The following is a 16,541-nucleotide window of genomic DNA, read 5'->3' as shown; positions in this document are numbered from 1 at the left end:
GTGATTTCTCTTCTCATATGTGCATTACTTTTTTTGCATCTGCCTGAAACAATGCGTTATAATAATAAACAATATATTAATAATAATAAATAAATTAGTTTATATATTTAATAATCCCTTTCGCTACGGAGCGCTTGCGCCACAAAATGTGATCGCTGCGAACGGACCGCATTACTGAGTAGTTGACACTGAAGTACGGAATGCTACGAAGTAATTAGAAGTCGTTTCTTGTTCTCTAAATTTTACAATGACATTTATTATATTCAGTAATATCATCTTACTTTCTAAAATATAAAAATGTATAATCAAAATTTATTTTTTTTAAATATTTTATTATAATGTTCATGTAATATTTTTTAATACAACGAAATTACTAAAGTATTTACAGCCGAACATAATATTAATAATCAACTTTGGTATGGTAAATTTTAAAGCATGGAACCACACATAATCCAACATTACATTGTGAACAATAGTATCTCGACTCACGTTTTTTTCCTCGTTTACTGCAGACGACACATTTTCGAACTGGATTTTTTTTTGACGCCTCATAGACGGAAAATGCCTTTCAGTAACTCTTTCAGGATTATTATTATTTCGTGCAACTGAACATTTCATATCTGATTTTTGTTTTCCGTATGTTTGCAATAATTGTCGTATAAGAGTTAAATGAAATTTGGCAAACGGTAATTTTGTCGCAGTTGCTGATTGGAATAAACAATATGCATTCCACACAACCATGTCTAGCACGTGAAAAAAATATTTTTTGTACCATTTTAAACTTTTACGAATACATTCAACATATTTTAAAACCATATCAATTTTGTCAACGGCTCTTTCTTTTTGCATGCAACGTTGCCAGATACTCGATTAACAAAAGTATTTCATGTAAAGTATGAAATCAAAGTATATATGGTATGAATGTATATGTACGCTCTTCGTACCCGAGCGCCCACTTTTTCAGAGCGTATATATACGCTCTTCGTACATGAATGGTCATTCTTCGAAGGCGTATATATACGCCCGTCGGAGCGAAAGGGTTAATAATAATAATAAAAAACTAATACATATGTTTACATTTGCACCATTGCAAAAATTATCGTTATTCCTCATCCTTCGTTTATTTTGTCATATGGTTTGATCTCAAGTGTTCTTTTTAAATGTTTTTAGAAATTGACAAAGAAAGAAACAAAGGCATTGTTAAAACTAATGGTCTTACTAATATAGACACATGGAGTGATTTAAATTTTAAGATTTAAATTTTAATAGTGCCTAAGACAAGAAGCGTGAATAGCTCGAGTGTTATCTTTTTGTGACACGACAGCAATGTTCTTTGACGAAACAAAATGGTAGAATTAAATTCATGACATCGTGCATTATTTCATAAGTTATCAATGATACTCGTGTATCGATGAAGAGATAATATATTATACACAATAACGTTACAAATGAAAATCATTTCTCGTATTATACGATGTAATCATGATCCTACATATATAGATAGATATATAAAAGATGTGTGAAAAAAAAGAGATATGAAAAGGACAAATCCTTGAAAGAAAAATTATTCTCAGGTTTTGGTAAAGTCTACGTAATTAATTCTAAGATAATTGAATCTGATCCAGTAAACTGTATAAATCTTTGGGTTTTTTCGAAGAATTCAAAAAAAGGGAAATGAGTCATTAAGCTGAGACATGATTACGATTATATCTTTGTCATACATCAGAACATAGCTTCTCTCACAAACATCATTTTTCAGGTTCGATCGAAATGATAATAAATTTCTATGTATGTATATATAAATCGAATAACATATTTTTAAATAACATCGAGTCAAAAATAATAAGTAATATAAAAAGATAACTGTATCTAAAATGGCCTAAAAAAAGTACCGCGCGGAAGGATTAGAGAAACGTATTAAAGTGTACACAAAATATAGAATTATTTAAATTTGGCGCCTGCGCAATTGTGCGTAATAGTTTAGAATAACTGAGAGAGAAAGAGTGGGAGAAGAAAAGATGATATGTGAAAATAGTTAAAAGCGCGGAAGAAGAGAAATAATTGAAAAAGATGAGACGTACGTCGAGTGAATAAAGACTGCATCACAGTAAAACAGATATTTTTATTGTAGTAAAAATAATAATAAAATTGAATCACTAACGGATAGCCCGCGATAATAAATATTATGTTATTTTGAATGATAATTATTACTGATGGATTATAATCAATGATATTTATTCATTATAGGAATAATTGTTTAAAAATCTATAGCTTATTTGTTTCTTCAAAGTAACGTGATAAATTAAAATTAAATACACAATGCATATCTATATGTCGGACATATCAATGTTGATAAAATAAAGAGATTTACAACGGAAGAGCAATGAAATGCATATTTGAAATTTCCCTGCTAGCTACAATAGCGCCAAAACGGTACAGTAGCAAAATTATGAAGTAACTGCTCGGCACAATCTAAGTTTTGTTCTATGAAACACGTATAATAAAGATCAACAAAATTTCCCGTAACCTTTATAATTTTTAATAAAAATTGTCCAAAAGATATAATTTAATCATTGCAATAGGATTTAAGAATCAGAATAAATTTAAATTTCAGGTTTTTCAAATATTCTGTTTATTACCTGTTATACACATGCAATAACATATTCTTTTTACTTATTTTTTATTAAACATTCGTTCTTAAAAATTTTTTAAATCTATTTAACTTGTAATTTCGACTTAATGAATTAAAATAAAAATAATTATTATAATTACGTAATATTTCATAAGCAAGAATATAATGTTCACTGTAACTTGCAATTATTTAACATTAATTAATCTGTGATCACATAATTAAGAAAACTATTCAAATGAAGGATTGTGTAACAATCATAAAAGTAGATGTAATAATATAAAATAAATACAATATCATATTGTTCAAGTTGATAATGACGTAAAAATTAACCTATAAAATATTTTCAGAGATAATATAAATAAAGCGGTTGTAGAGAAGCAATGATGATGAACTTACAACATAAAATATGGTTTGTATTCAATTTTTATTATAAAAAATAAATAAAATAATCTTTTTGTTGGTTATTTAATTTGCGCTTAGAAAAGTATTTATCAGTATGAAATTTTGTAGCATGGTATCTGACTTTTTTTATCCCAATATGGGTGGCGTTGAAGAGCATATATTTAATTTGTCACAATGTTTATTAGAACGAGGACATAAGGTTGTGATATTAACACATTCGTACAAAGATCGAATTGGGATACGTTATATGACCAATGGATTAAAGGTATAACTTTATATGCATAAGATTTTTAAATACTTTTAGCAAACTTTTGCTAAATTCAAACTTTATTTTTCTTTTACATTAAAGGTATATTATATTCCAGTCAAAGTATTTTATAATCAATGTATCTTGCCAACGATGATATGTTCTATTCCTCTAATTCGATATATACTTATTAGAGAAGAAATAGAGATAATACACGGACATTCTGCATTTTCTGCTTTAGCGCACGAAGGAATGTTAATTGGCAGATTAATGGGATTAAAGGTAATATGCAAATTTATTACAGTAACCTGTGATACATTTACTTATGAAGTATTATTAAAATGTTATTAAAATAAATTTTCTTTTTCAGACAGTATTCACAGATCATTCATTGTTTGGATTTGCAGATGCATCTGCTATTTTAACAAATAAATTTTTAGAAATTTCTTTAGCAGATTGTAATCATTGTATATGCGTATCGCATATAGGAAAAGAAAATACTGTTTTGCGAGCAAAAGTTCATAAAGAAAAAGTATCTGTTATTCCAAATGCTGTGGATACCATGCTTTTTACACCAGATATTAACAAACGTAATAATGATTTCAGTAAGTGTTTAATATTTATGTGTTTAAATTATATGTTTATTATATATTTTATTAAATTGTGTTATACATTAATTAATTGGTATAATATACATTTTTTGATCATTGCTTTTACAGTTACTATAGTAGTAGTATCACGATTAGTATACCGAAAAGGTGTAGATCTCCTAGCTCATGTAATACCTGAAATATGTTCGCGACATAAAAATGTAAACTTCTTAATTGGAGGGGATGGTCCAAAACGATGGCTTATAGAAGAAATACGAGAAAGAAATTTATTACAGCACAGGGTTACATTGCTTGGAAGTTTGGAACATGCTCAGGTCAAACATGTTTTAAATAAAGGTCATATTTTTTTAAATACTAGTCTCACAGAAGCTTATTGTATGGCAATTGTTGAAGCTGCCTCTTGTGGGTATGTATTTTTTTAAAGATATACATAAAAATTATAAAAACATTGCTTTTATATTACTTTTTTTTTCTTTTTAGTTTACAAGTTGTATCTACTAAAGTCGGAGGAATACCTGAAGTATTACCTCCAGATTTGATTTACTTGGTGGAACCAACAGTATCAGATCTTATTAAAGGATTAGAACAAGCTATGTCTGACTATATGAAAGGAAATATAAGTCATCCATTTGATGTGCATAGAAGAATAAGTTTATTTTATAATTGGTTCAACATCAGTAAAAGAACTGAAATTGTTTACAACTTAGTCTCAAATGAAGCAAAGAAAAATTTAGGTCAACAATTAACAAGCTATATTCAGAGTGGTGTATTACCATATCTGTTAGTTGTATCACTGTGTTATATTATATTAAAAATTTTAGAATATATGGTTCCTAGAAAGGTAAGATATAAGATTTTATATATATTTATAGTCAGATCGAAACATATGTGACCCAATGTATTTTCAGTATATTGACATTGTAAAGGATTATAAAGAAAAACATATAGCATCGTCAAAGGAGAGAAAATAGTAAAAAAAAAGAGGAAATCTTTAGTAAAATTTATTCAATTATTTTATCGATTATTTATGATTTACCAAGGAAACATAAATCTTTTTTGGACCATTTGAACTAAATTGTCTTTTTATATCACTACATCTTTTATATAGTATACAAAAACTGTATGTATAAAGTATTTTTTATATTTATTAGAATTTTATACGAACGCATATTTCTTTGTAACATTCTACACTTTGATTATAAAATATTATATAATTAAAATTAATATATGTATCTTAACTAATAAATTTAATGAAATTAAATATAAGAAAATAATAGTTTATCAGAAGAAATTGTACATAATTTTGTAAATCTGCCTTAAGTGTTATATTTGTGTTAGTATTTATACACACAGTTTTGTATGTGTGTGTGTAATCTTAATAATACATTTTTTAATAATAAATTTTTTTATAATAGAAAAAAATAAATTATCTATTTTTTCTTTTAAGTTATTATTTTTGTAAGCTTATCTTCATTATATTTAATAGTTAAAATATGTGGTAAATTTTTATCTTTTATATTACCTTATGAAAAAGTATAAAACATGGCAAAGAAATATGCCTTTGTATAAAACAACGAATACTTTCTATACTCACTATATGTTTACTTTAAATATTTTTATAATCATATATTATTGTTAAAAATGTTTATAAAATAAATACAAAACTTTATAAGTAAGTAATAAAAATAATATATCCAAGATATAGATATTATTATTAATGTATAAGAAAAAAATATGAATTATACAATGTCTTATATAACGTTTCCCTTTTTATGATCTTTATCTTACCAGTAAAAGATGATGCAGCAACAGAATTTTTATGTAAAATCTATTATTATGCAAATGTCTATATTTTGTATTCAATTTTTTTTTTCTATTATCTTACCAATTTAAGGAAAATTATATAAATTTCATTCAGAAAACAACTTCATTCAAAAGTAAGTAAATATAAATTTTTAACAAATTTGTTGTAAATATGAAAAATCAGTTATATCTAAAAATAAAAATTTTTTGAATTATGTATAATATATAAAACGAAAAACAAAACTATCCAATTGAAAATATAGTAATATTTATTTTAATGTTTTCCATTAGATACAATAATAATATTGATACAATATCAATTATCTGTTTCTGCCTAATCATCATTGTATTACTGTACATTTATCTATTTATACATAAATCTTTCATATAAGGACCAATGGAATTCTCCTAAAACTATTTTGTATAAATTCTAAGAGAAAACCAATGAACCTTAATTAACAATCATTATAATATTATGAGCGGTCAGATCTGTTGTAACATTCCGCGCAAAGAGTAGAGTATCCGTGCCATGTTATCAATCTATAAATTCAATTAGAAACAAAAAATTAAAAGGCTAAAAATATTTATGCATCATGAAATCAGATAGTTAAATTTTTCAACATAACATTTATGGTTACAAGTAAAACTACAAAATTATTTAATTTTATTTAATATATTAATTCAATCTTGCAACGATTCCATAATGCTAGCTATTTGATTGAAAACAAAAATTAAAAAAAGTCATGTTGGTAAGATCCATACATAGACAAGCATCATTATTAATGATTATTATTATTATTTTCGATAATGTCTTGTAAAATTATTAACAAATATTTGAATTTTTTTATTTTGTACATTATTTTCACTGCAGTTACAAATACAAATGATTAGTTCTTAGAACTTATTAAATAATAAAGAATTCTTATTCTGCAGATAATAGGAAATTGTATATCTATATTTCTAAAAAAAAAAGAAAAACAAAAAAGAAAACACTGCCGTATTTATAAACATAAGTTACTATTGTACAGGTTAGTATGCGAAGCACAGCAAGAGCAATCTTGCTTGCAACTTTTTTTTCATTCATTTATTATTTAGAAACAATATAATATTACATGTAACATTTTCTTACGATAGTATAATTATATCTATTACCATACGAAAAATTCCTTTACTGCAGAAAAAGTGCGACTTACTGTTTTTTTTTAAACTGTTTATGAAATATAATGTAAAGCAGAATTTTTATGATATTTTCTAGAAAGTAAGAAATCCATAGGATTCATATATACGACATGCTCGATTGCTTAACACTGATGCACATTATGCTGTGCTCTGTACAAAAATGATATATGTGTATGTGTGCGTGTGTGTGTGTGTGTATGTGTGTGGGGGGTATGTGTATGTGTATATATATATTTCCATGATTTTAAATAAATTTTAACAATGTTAAATTTACCGTTTAATACCTTTACAAGCACATATTGCTATCGACTGCGATGTTTCTATGTATACAAGTTATCGATTGACATAAATTCTTTGTATTTCGTCTATGTACTAAAATGATGATGATGAAATTTTATAAAATTTTTTCAATGTTAGATGTCGCATATCTAAAGCAAAACATTTTCAAATTATTTAATAAATTGTTATTAAACAGTATATACAATGGGTATAATTAGATACACAATCTAGCTTCAATCGAATAAAGAAATAATAATGCTACGCCATACAGGTTCAAAGGTTCCCATTATAGAATAAAATGAATTAAAATCGGTTCTAATAGATATTATCTTTACAGAAAAATTGGTTATGCTTTATAAATTGATTATACTCACAATGGAATCTTTCGAACCTTTTGTATGATCTACAATAAATAACGAACCGTTTGATGAATTGAGCACTGCACAATTTCCTCAATTTTAATAGCACGAAATGCTCTTAAACATCTTCTCCGTAGTCGCGATCTCCCACATTTATACGATCAGGTGCTGCAGTTACACTAAACCCAAGGATCCTATTGTCAACTTTAAACATTTTTCCTTTCTTGGGTTTCTTAGATTTTCCCTATATAAAACAATTATATATGAAAAATATTTAAACGTTTTAAGACGTTTATAATAAAAATGATGCATGTAAAAAATACCTTAACTTCCTGAAATTCAGTGGGAGCATTCGGATTTACAGCTGGTGCAGGTTTACACAAATTATCTACCTGCGCTTGAGGTCTCTGTGCTGAACGCCATTTACTTCTTTTTTCTAAAAATTGCTTTGCAAATTCCGTACATTGTTTACTATCGCCAAGATATACACGTACATATTCTTTTACTTCATATGGTGATTCAAGATCCCGTAAGAAAACAACAAATGTAGGGACTAAATATACAAATTATACATATAAAAACAAATAGAAATTAAAAAATTAATAGTTACAATATAAATGGACTACTACTCACTGTGAACAGAAGTTTGTATAACACTCAAAGCCTTGTAGCACCATTGTGTAAAGTCGTCAAGCTTGGCAGTATTTTGTTCGAATAATTTTTTTACTAGTTCCTCTTCTTTTTTTACTTTATTTTTAGTTGATTTATTATTCTGTTGTTGAGGCTGTTGATTAGAAGTAGATTTTGTTGCTGCTGGTTTTGTTGTCTGTTTGGTAGTAAGAGATGATCTCATAGTTGTAGGATCATCCCAAAAACCGCTAGTACTACTATTAGTAGACCAAGCTTGATTGTTACTGGATGAGCTAGAATTAGTCCAATTCAGACATTGTGATGCTGTGCCCCATATACCGGCATTAGGAAGAACATTAGCCGACTCTTTTTGTACTACTTTTTCATGTCTTTCTTTTTCTTGTTGCTAAAAGTTTATTTAATATAATAATATTTTATAATATATCAAATATCTTCCGTGTACTAACATTAATAAAATTTTATACTTACCTTATATAATGTTTTATATATTATATATCATTTGTTTAACAATTATTTTGCTTAAAAATAATTTGAATGGTTTGTAATATTGAATATTAAATATTTTTATATGTTTACCTTAGCAATGCGTTCTTGCTCTTCTTGTTGAATTTGCGTAAGACTTTTTACTTGAAGAACTTTATTAGAAGATGTGGCTTTTTCTGCCCACTTAAACTGTAACCGTTTGGATGAATCTGTCACTGCTGCCTCTTGCACTGCTTCTACAGCTTTTTGTTGTGCTAATTGCTGTTGCATTAATTGTTGGTATCGTTGCTCCTCCTATAATAAATATTTAATATTATAATAAATATTATAATAAATATTTCCTCCTATAATAAAATTATTAAGAAAGAAGTATTACTAAAATTGAAATATTTATTGTTAAATAGTTAATTACAGCTTTTTTCTCTCGTTCTAGCCTCTGAATTTCTGCAAGTGAGGCATGAGTTGTAGGAGCAGGTGTACAAGGTGCTTGAGCCCATGGTGCTTTACTTCTTTCTTGAAGTTTACGAAGAGCTTCCGCTTCTCGACGTCTTTGTTCAGTACGTCGTGCCTGTTCTTCAGCTTCGAGCAGCTTGCGTGCTTCTGTTTCTTTTCTGAAATAACAATAATAAAATTAAAGTATTATATAAAAAAAGAATAATATAAGTCCTTTAATGCAAAATTGGTGTAAATCAATTTTTTGCCTATTTGGTTTAACACCACATCTCATTAATTTAATCTTCATTCTATCTCGTGTAAGAATATTAGAGTCTAGCTTATTAGTTTCTCGGTATGATAACTGGACAAATAAAAAACGTTCACTGAAAAGTTCGATACAGCAATAGTGCAAATCCAAAAAATATTGAATAAAATAATTATGTATCTTAATTTTCAAGAAAAAACGACATTATCATATCTTAAGGTATGAGTTTACAGTGGTTTACAAAAAAAAAAGGTAACATTCTTCGATATTATTGGATTTTACAAAAGTTTTACTTCATCCGCCATTATCCACCGATCAACTTTTTTGACTTTTATATTAAACGGTTCAAATATACAATAACAATACATTATAAAATTAGTATACTTGATTCTTTCTTCTTCCTGTTTTCTTTGTTCCTCTTCTAATTTTTTCTTTTTCTCTTCTTCTTTCTTATGTTTTTCTTCTTGTTTTTTAATTTCTTCCCGTTTTCTTTTTTCCTCTTCCTGCTTCCTCTTAATATTTTCCTCTTCCTGTTTTCGTTTTTCTTCCTCTCTTTTCTTCTTTTCTTCTTCTTTACGTTTTTTCTCTTCCTTTTTTTTTTGTTCTTCTTCCTGTTTCCGTTTTTCTTCTTCTTTCCGTTTCTTATCTTCTTCCTTTTTTTTTCTTTCTTCTTCTTTTCGTTTTGCCTCTTCCGCTTGTCTAACTTGTTCTTCTTCCTGCTTTCTTTTAGCTTTCTCCTCTTCAGCTTGTCTTTGTAATTCTTCTTGTTTTCTTAATTCTTCTTTCTTTCTTTGTTCTTGCAATTTAAGATTCTGTTCTTCCTAAAAACAAATAAACACATTTAATGATTTTTATTATACATTAATAAGAATTGCTATATAGTGAAGGTATTTACTAGTATTTGTTGTTCCGTTTTTATTTCTTTAGTATGCAAATTCCAAAGTGTAGTAGGTAATTGTCCAGGTGGTACTGCAGGTATAGGTCCCACCTATAATATATATATTCTATAAAAAACTGTACACATTATACATACAATTCGATATATAGAAACATACCTGTGTTAACCAATTCTGAGCATTAAATTGTGGAGTTATCTGTGGAGGTGAATGTGGCCAAACAGTATCGATATGAGATGTTTGTGGATGTCCTGTTGCATTAACATTAAGCTGCCGTAGCAATGATTTTATAGGATTATCTTCTTGAGATGAAGCAGAATTTAAATTTGATTGTGAAATTGTAGGTACGTTTTGGATACCACCCATTTGTTGAATGAGTTGCTGTATAGGATCAATCTGACCAGGGTGTCCTGCAGTGTTGGTTTGTGAACTAGATGGTAGATGAGGTTCGGGTTGTACCTTTGCCTGTCATAGTTACAATACCATGTAAATATTTTATTCATATAACATTAATATACATACAAATGTACAACAATAAATATTTTATTAACCTGTTGCATTTGACTGAATAACTGCATAACAGGATTTGACGGTGATGGTGTAAGATGAGGCACAAATGGATTTGTAGAAATTGGCATATCTGGTATTTCAGAATCCTGAATAACATATTGGAGTATTAACTGGTTTTGTTCGATAGGGCTTAAAGTTGCCCAATGTTCAGATTGAGAAAGTTTAGCTATAGCTGATGTTCTCATTTGTCTTAACAATATTTGTTGATTTTGTAATAAACGCATATGTTGATACTGAAGTAAAAGTAAAGGATCTTCTATTCCAGACTTTGGTAAAGCAGTAGCAGTTATACCTGCAGGTACTGTACTAGGAACAGAAGGTATTACTGGTTCGGATAACTGAAAAGAAAGATTTCATTAGCTTAACAAATTTAAGATAAAGAATCTTGCTTTCATTGCATTATTTAAATAATAATTATCTATATATGATGTAATATACAAGTTGAACATACAAAGTGTTCTATGCAAATGTTGCAACGAATTTTCGGACTTCCCTCTTATTTGAGAAATAAATACTTTAAATAAAATATTTACTACTATATTCTTCGTATATCATTTATCAACATTAGCATTCTTTTACTTTTATCTTTTATATATCCAAAAATATAAAGAATAATTTTATTATTTTTAATTAAATTATAAGTCTTTTTATATGAAAATATAATTATAAATGTATTTATTTCCATTGGAATTTACTGTGATGCAATCTCCACTTTAAAAAATAGTATAAATGTGCGTGCATGCGTACACGTGTGTGTCTGCATTCGTGCATGTGCATGTGCATATATTTCATTAAGGATACTCGAGCTTTAAACTTAAATAAAAACAAAGTTTATATTTATAATATTATAATATCTTTCATTTGATTTTAAAATATATTCAATACCATTACGTATGAAAAATAATATCGACTAAGTAGTTATCAAAGCTCTTTATGATATCGTGTATTCTGATGGACTAATTTGATCAATGACGCGAGTGATGTTGGTTTGTAATTCGTCATTTGCCGCGATTTGTTGGCATAGATCAGAGATTAATGTAGCCCACACAAAAAATAATCTGAAAGCGTTAGATCACACGATCTCAGTGGCTAGTTGACGTCATCATCTCGCAAAATAACGTCTTTCGAATCCTTTAAACTTTTCAGTCAGTAAGTCCAATATTTAACAATAGATAACTTAAAGGCTAACATCATTCGTGTTAATGGTGAAATTGAGCTTCACTTATGCGCGAATGTCATTGAAAATATAACTACCAGAACGCATACCATCATACATAAGAGTTGCAATGACCACTTGGCCGATATTTTTCATATGTAATGGTATTGAATGTATTTTAAAATCAAATAAAAAATATTATAATATCATAAATATAACTTGATTTATTGAAGTTTAAAGTTCAAGCATCCTTAATGGAAAACCCTATATATATATATATATATACAGACACAAATAATTAAGGGATTATTACGACATCTACAGACTTCAGTAGTGAAAATTTATTTTCTTGTATTTCCTAATGATTTTAAGAGTTTTAGGAAATTTGCTTAATGTAAAGATTTACATTTTGTCTAAAACATTATTTTTCTAAGCAATCTAAGTACATACATGATATAATTCATATATACAATACTGACTTATTTAACCAATTTACTATATGGCTTTAATAGATTAAAACTATAATTAAAACTTATTAAAAAATAATTACTTTCATGCAATGAATCATTATATGTTTTAATTACGTAATTAATAATTCATTTCGCATTTTAGTTTCTGTTCCTTTACATATTCACAATTCATGTACAATCTCCGAATCTCTTCTACTATTATGCGATAAATCTTACATATAATAAAAATTATGATTTAATTTAAAATAATAAAGATATTCTTTATACATGTCAGAAAAAAAATAGATATAAGAAAATTGTGATACTACAAAATTATACATAAAATAAAATTAAAGATTTGATTTGAGATGTTCGTTTTTCAAAAAAGAAAGAAAACCCGAAATTTTATGGCGACATTTACATGAGACATTACGCGCGCGAACGTACGTATAGATTCTTCATTTAAAACATAACTCTTGAAAATATTGAACAAACAATAATTACCTTTAAGGGAGGAATGGATGGCCCTGGAATAAATGGCACTCTTCCACAAATTTTCATTAACTCCCCTAAAGTAGTATATCTCTCATCACAAGTCCTTCTTACCATTAACCCCGCAGTAAAGTATCCAGCCTTACACCATTCAGCCATTTCACTTGCCAAAAATGGACCTTGTACTTCACCTTGTGGATCACGATAAAACCATTTTTCTTGTACATTCGAAGTTGTTTGTTGATTGTTGATAGATGGGGAAATAGTTGCAGCTTTCTCTCTATGGCTTTCTTCATCAGCCATCAATTTGGCCACTAAAGCATCAGCTTCTTCCTTCATTCTATCTAGATCATCTTCAGATTTTTTCACATTATCTATTACTGAATCATGTGTAACCTTTTGTGATTCGGTTTGTACGGATACTTGTCTATTCACAGTAGACACCACTATATCCTTATTAACTTCTGGTTCTACAGTTCCTCTGTCATGTATCACATTTGAACATTTATTATCTGCATCATTTGGTTGAGTTTTATCATTTTCAGTATTATTTGTATTTACATGTGTCATAGTAAGAGAAGCAGACGAAGATGTAGATGATAAGCTTTTTGCTGAAGTATTGCTAGATGTTGAAACTACTACTTTACTTGGAGAATTACTAACGTCTCTTTCTGTAGCGTTATCTTTTTCTTCCTGTAGACGAACAGATTTTGGTTTTTCCCTATGCTTTGTAGCAGTAGAATCATTTGTATGATGGCGATTTTCTACTTGTCCTTGGCCTGTGCCATATGGCACAGATTTGTTAATAGATTTCGATGTAATGGAAGCATTTCCTTCAGAGACACGTCGAGTCCTTAACTCTTGAGAATTACGTACGCTAATAATTCCTTCATCGTCATCATCTGAATACATTCCCCCATGAAATGCCCCTGAAGCATCAAATCGTCCTCCACTTTCACTAGGGTTTTCAGTCGCCCTAATATATAAATAAAACTTTAATTTGATTTCATATTTCAGAAAGATTTAATACTATCACTTATAAAATACTAGAAAATTGATTGGAATATATAATATATCTAATCACCATTCTGGAAGATTGTCATGATTATCATGATGATTAGATTCCCACGTACGCGCAGTACGAGGTGGAGGAATATGATTTGTTTCGTGAGACCTATGACTTCCACGGAATTCCCATCTTCCACCACCAGTACCACTTCGACTTTCTTCACCATCACCTTCATTTCTATCCAGTCTGTCCCTATCTATACTGCCCCCTTCACGCCAACTGTTTCTACCTATGAACAAAATACAAATACATATAATTCTGAAATTATCTAAAATAGGAAAAATTTACTTACCCCACTTACGCCAACCATCGTCATCTTCTCCGCCATTTCGATGTCTTCGCCAATTGCTTTCCATAAGAGAACTTCCACTAGTTCCACGAGATAATTCTTTTCTAGGACTAGTAGAACCATTCCATTCAATTGGATCAGAAGATCCATTTCTTTCTGACCAACCTCGTTCACTTTGAGATCTATCAAATGGTCGACTTCTTCCCTAAATAATAATATAAAACAATATAAAATGTATAATTGAAAAGTTAACAAAATTATTTTTATTTCTGGTTTAACGAATATTTGTTTCAAGAATACATTACATACTTGAAAAGACTGGCCTGAATCAATGCGAATTACTTCACCCGAATCCTCAAAACCAACTGCTCTAGAATAATGAGAAGAATATAAACTGCCTCTTCCATTTCTACTTCTCCCTCCACGATCTACACTTCCACCTCTTCCACGGCCTCCAATATTAGTCACGCCTCCATTCCACATACGCTAAAAATTGCATATGTAGAGTATATCAGTTTCACACTGGCACACATACATATGAATGTTAATAATATATCAATATTATATTTATATTCCATCAATTAAATGAATCAAATAAATTATATTTACATTTCAATAAATAAAATTTATAATGTTTAGCAATTAACATCAGGAATTATTTTTCTAATTTCAGATAAAAAATCTATTGGTTTGACTTACTGTTTCATCTTCTGTCATCTGTATAAGAGCTAGTGGAAGTTGAGTTTTTTCAACATATAATGTTGAAAATGTTATCAATGGTTCAGGTGGCTTATAATTACGGTCAAACAAAGCCAACATCTCTTCTCGTCCATATCTATGCTCCGCTAATTGATATCGAGGAGTACTTAAAGTTGAAGTACTTCCACTAGTACCACTACTATTAGAATTTTCTCCTGAGAGATTGCGCAACCTATTTTCATGGATATGTATAATATATAAGTATTTGCTCATTTATCATTAACTTTTATTTTTAATGATATTGTTATAATATGATAAAAAGTCTTGTGTTAATATTAAATAATGTAAATATTAATAAATATTATTTTATATATATTACATACCATTCAGGACCAAACTTCATAGAATCCGTCATGACGAATTATTTGCTAAAAGAAAAAAAATGAAATAATACATAATTTATGTATTAATAAAAATATAATGTAAAGTTATACAAATCATTTCTGTTATCAAAGAATATTAGCATATATATAAATTCATACATATATAAATAAAAAAAAAACAAATAACTATTACAGATATGAATAATATAGAAAATATTGTATTACTTAGTGTAAAACATATAGAATTTATACGAATCAAAATTTTTTTGTAAAATCTTATGATGTCATATGGTAGATATACAAGAAATTTTATAAAAGGAAAGTTATGACCAAAAAATGAATAATATAATAAAAAGAAGAAAATGAATAGTCTTGTATGGTGATATTACAATAAAAATTATTAAAATTGTTATTAAACATCCAAGGATGAAACTTTCTTTTTTAAAGATAAATGAAAAAGAATAAAATAAAATAACAAAGTGCACAACAGACGGTGGAAATGGCATGTTACAAGCAGTTTTCTCTAAGATGCTATGGTCACAAAGTTACCTTTAATAGATAAACAAAGATATTAGATATGACATATCATATAAATAATCTCAGTGGAGCACATGCTATATCTTTATTTATGACATATTCTTTAACGATACGATTTTCTAAGCCAAGGTGGCAATATTAACCAAACTTTTTTTGTCGATAGTTGTCACATAAAATCCCGAATAAAAGATTAATTTATATAGAAAAATCTTGAAACAGCATTTATTAATGTTATATAAAATAATAATAATAAATCTTTAAACAGATAAAACAAATACCTTTGTGATCTTTGAAATAATTGAGAACAGCGATACAACACACCAATATGGCTGATGATTTTTTGGAATAAAGCGCATGCGGATGTAGGTGGCATGTCTGAACATACAAAATTCTTCTATGCTTCAAGACTCTAACCAAAAAGGGTTAGATAGAGCGGATACTCGTCATAAATTTTAACGGCATTATCGATGCAATTTGAAGAATATACTTTATTGTCTGAATACGTATGATCTGTGCTTGTATGAATTCTTTCTATTTAAACAATTTCGTATCGATTATTGTTGATTTTAATTGGGTATCTCGATACGATTACACGAAAGCACCATTACGTCAAATTTATATTAATATGGTAAAAATATTCATATACGTAAGTTAT

At 28.1% G+C, this 16,541-nt stretch overlaps 2 protein-coding genes across 8 annotated transcripts; one reads left to right on the top strand and one right to left on the bottom strand.

The window, feature by feature from the left end:
- The first annotated feature begins 2,476 nt into the window (after positions 1-2,476).
- Positions 2,477-5,792, top strand: LOC124430297 (phosphatidylinositol N-acetylglucosaminyltransferase subunit A). Of its 7 annotated transcripts, none has more exons than XM_046976629.1 (8): positions 2,477-2,614; positions 2,980-3,041; positions 3,143-3,299; positions 3,384-3,563; positions 3,652-3,886; positions 4,001-4,298; positions 4,373-4,733; positions 4,801-5,792. In XM_046976629.1, exons 2-8 carry the CDS (start codon positions 3,013-3,015, stop codon positions 4,861-4,863), a joined length of 1,323 nt encoding a protein of 440 aa, XP_046832585.1. In that variant the 5' UTR covers positions 2,477-2,614; positions 2,980-3,012; the 3' UTR covers positions 4,864-5,792. The 7 variants fall into 7 exon arrangements, with proteins under 7 accessions (XP_046832585.1, XP_046832586.1, XP_046832582.1 ...); XM_046976630.1 differs by having other exon boundaries at positions 2,504-2,522; XM_046976626.1 differs by lacking the exon at positions 2,477-2,614 and adding an exon at positions 2,754-2,900.
- Positions 5,793-5,946: 154 nt separating this feature from the next.
- LOC124430337 (GIGYF family protein Gyf-like) lies at positions 5,947-16,282 on the bottom strand. Its single transcript, XM_046976720.1, has 16 exons — positions 16,165-16,282; positions 15,350-15,394; positions 14,967-15,198; positions 14,577-14,753; positions 14,271-14,472; positions 13,994-14,207; positions 12,922-13,885; positions 10,794-11,150; positions 10,402-10,707; positions 10,242-10,334; positions 9,731-10,167; positions 9,059-9,257; positions 8,740-8,940; positions 8,146-8,548; positions 7,836-8,065; positions 5,947-7,756 (listed from the first exon to the last, which is right to left on the bottom strand). Exons 2-16 carry the CDS (start codon positions 15,379-15,381, stop codon positions 7,631-7,633), a joined length of 4,173 nt encoding a protein of 1,390 aa, XP_046832676.1. The 5' UTR covers positions 15,382-15,394; positions 16,165-16,282; the 3' UTR covers positions 5,947-7,630.
- Positions 16,283-16,541: the final 259 nt, after the last annotated feature.

Source organism: Vespa crabro, chromosome 18, assembly GCF_910589235.1.
Source record: "Vespa crabro chromosome 18, iyVesCrab1.2, whole genome shotgun sequence".
Lineage (NCBI taxonomy): Eukaryota > Metazoa > Arthropoda > Insecta > Hymenoptera > Vespidae > Vespa > Vespa crabro.
The sequence above is the reverse complement of the archived record's forward strand: the minus strand, read 5'-3'. Positions and strand labels throughout refer to the sequence as shown.

Coding starts and splice junctions, on each gene's coding strand:
- LOC124430337 (XM_046976720.1), bottom strand. CDS start 15,381: ATGACGGATTCTATGAAGTTTGGTCCTGAATG. Junction 9,258..9,730: donor CAGGAAGAAGAAAGAATCAA/GTATACTAATTT, acceptor TTGTTATTTCAG/AAAAGAAACAGAAGCACGCA. Junction 8,549..8,739: donor AGCAAGAACGCATTGCTAAG/GTAAACATATAA, acceptor ATAAACTTTTAG/CAACAAGAAAAAGAAAGACA.
- LOC124430297 (XM_046976629.1), top strand. CDS start 3,013: ATGATGATGAACTTACAACATAAAATATG. Junction 3,042..3,142: donor AACTTACAACATAAAATATG/GTTTGTATTCAA, acceptor GAAATTTTGTAG/CATGGTATCTGACTTTTTTT. Junction 3,887..4,000: donor CAAACGTAATAATGATTTCA/GTAAGTGTTTAA, acceptor TTGCTTTTACAG/TTACTATAGTAGTAGTATCA.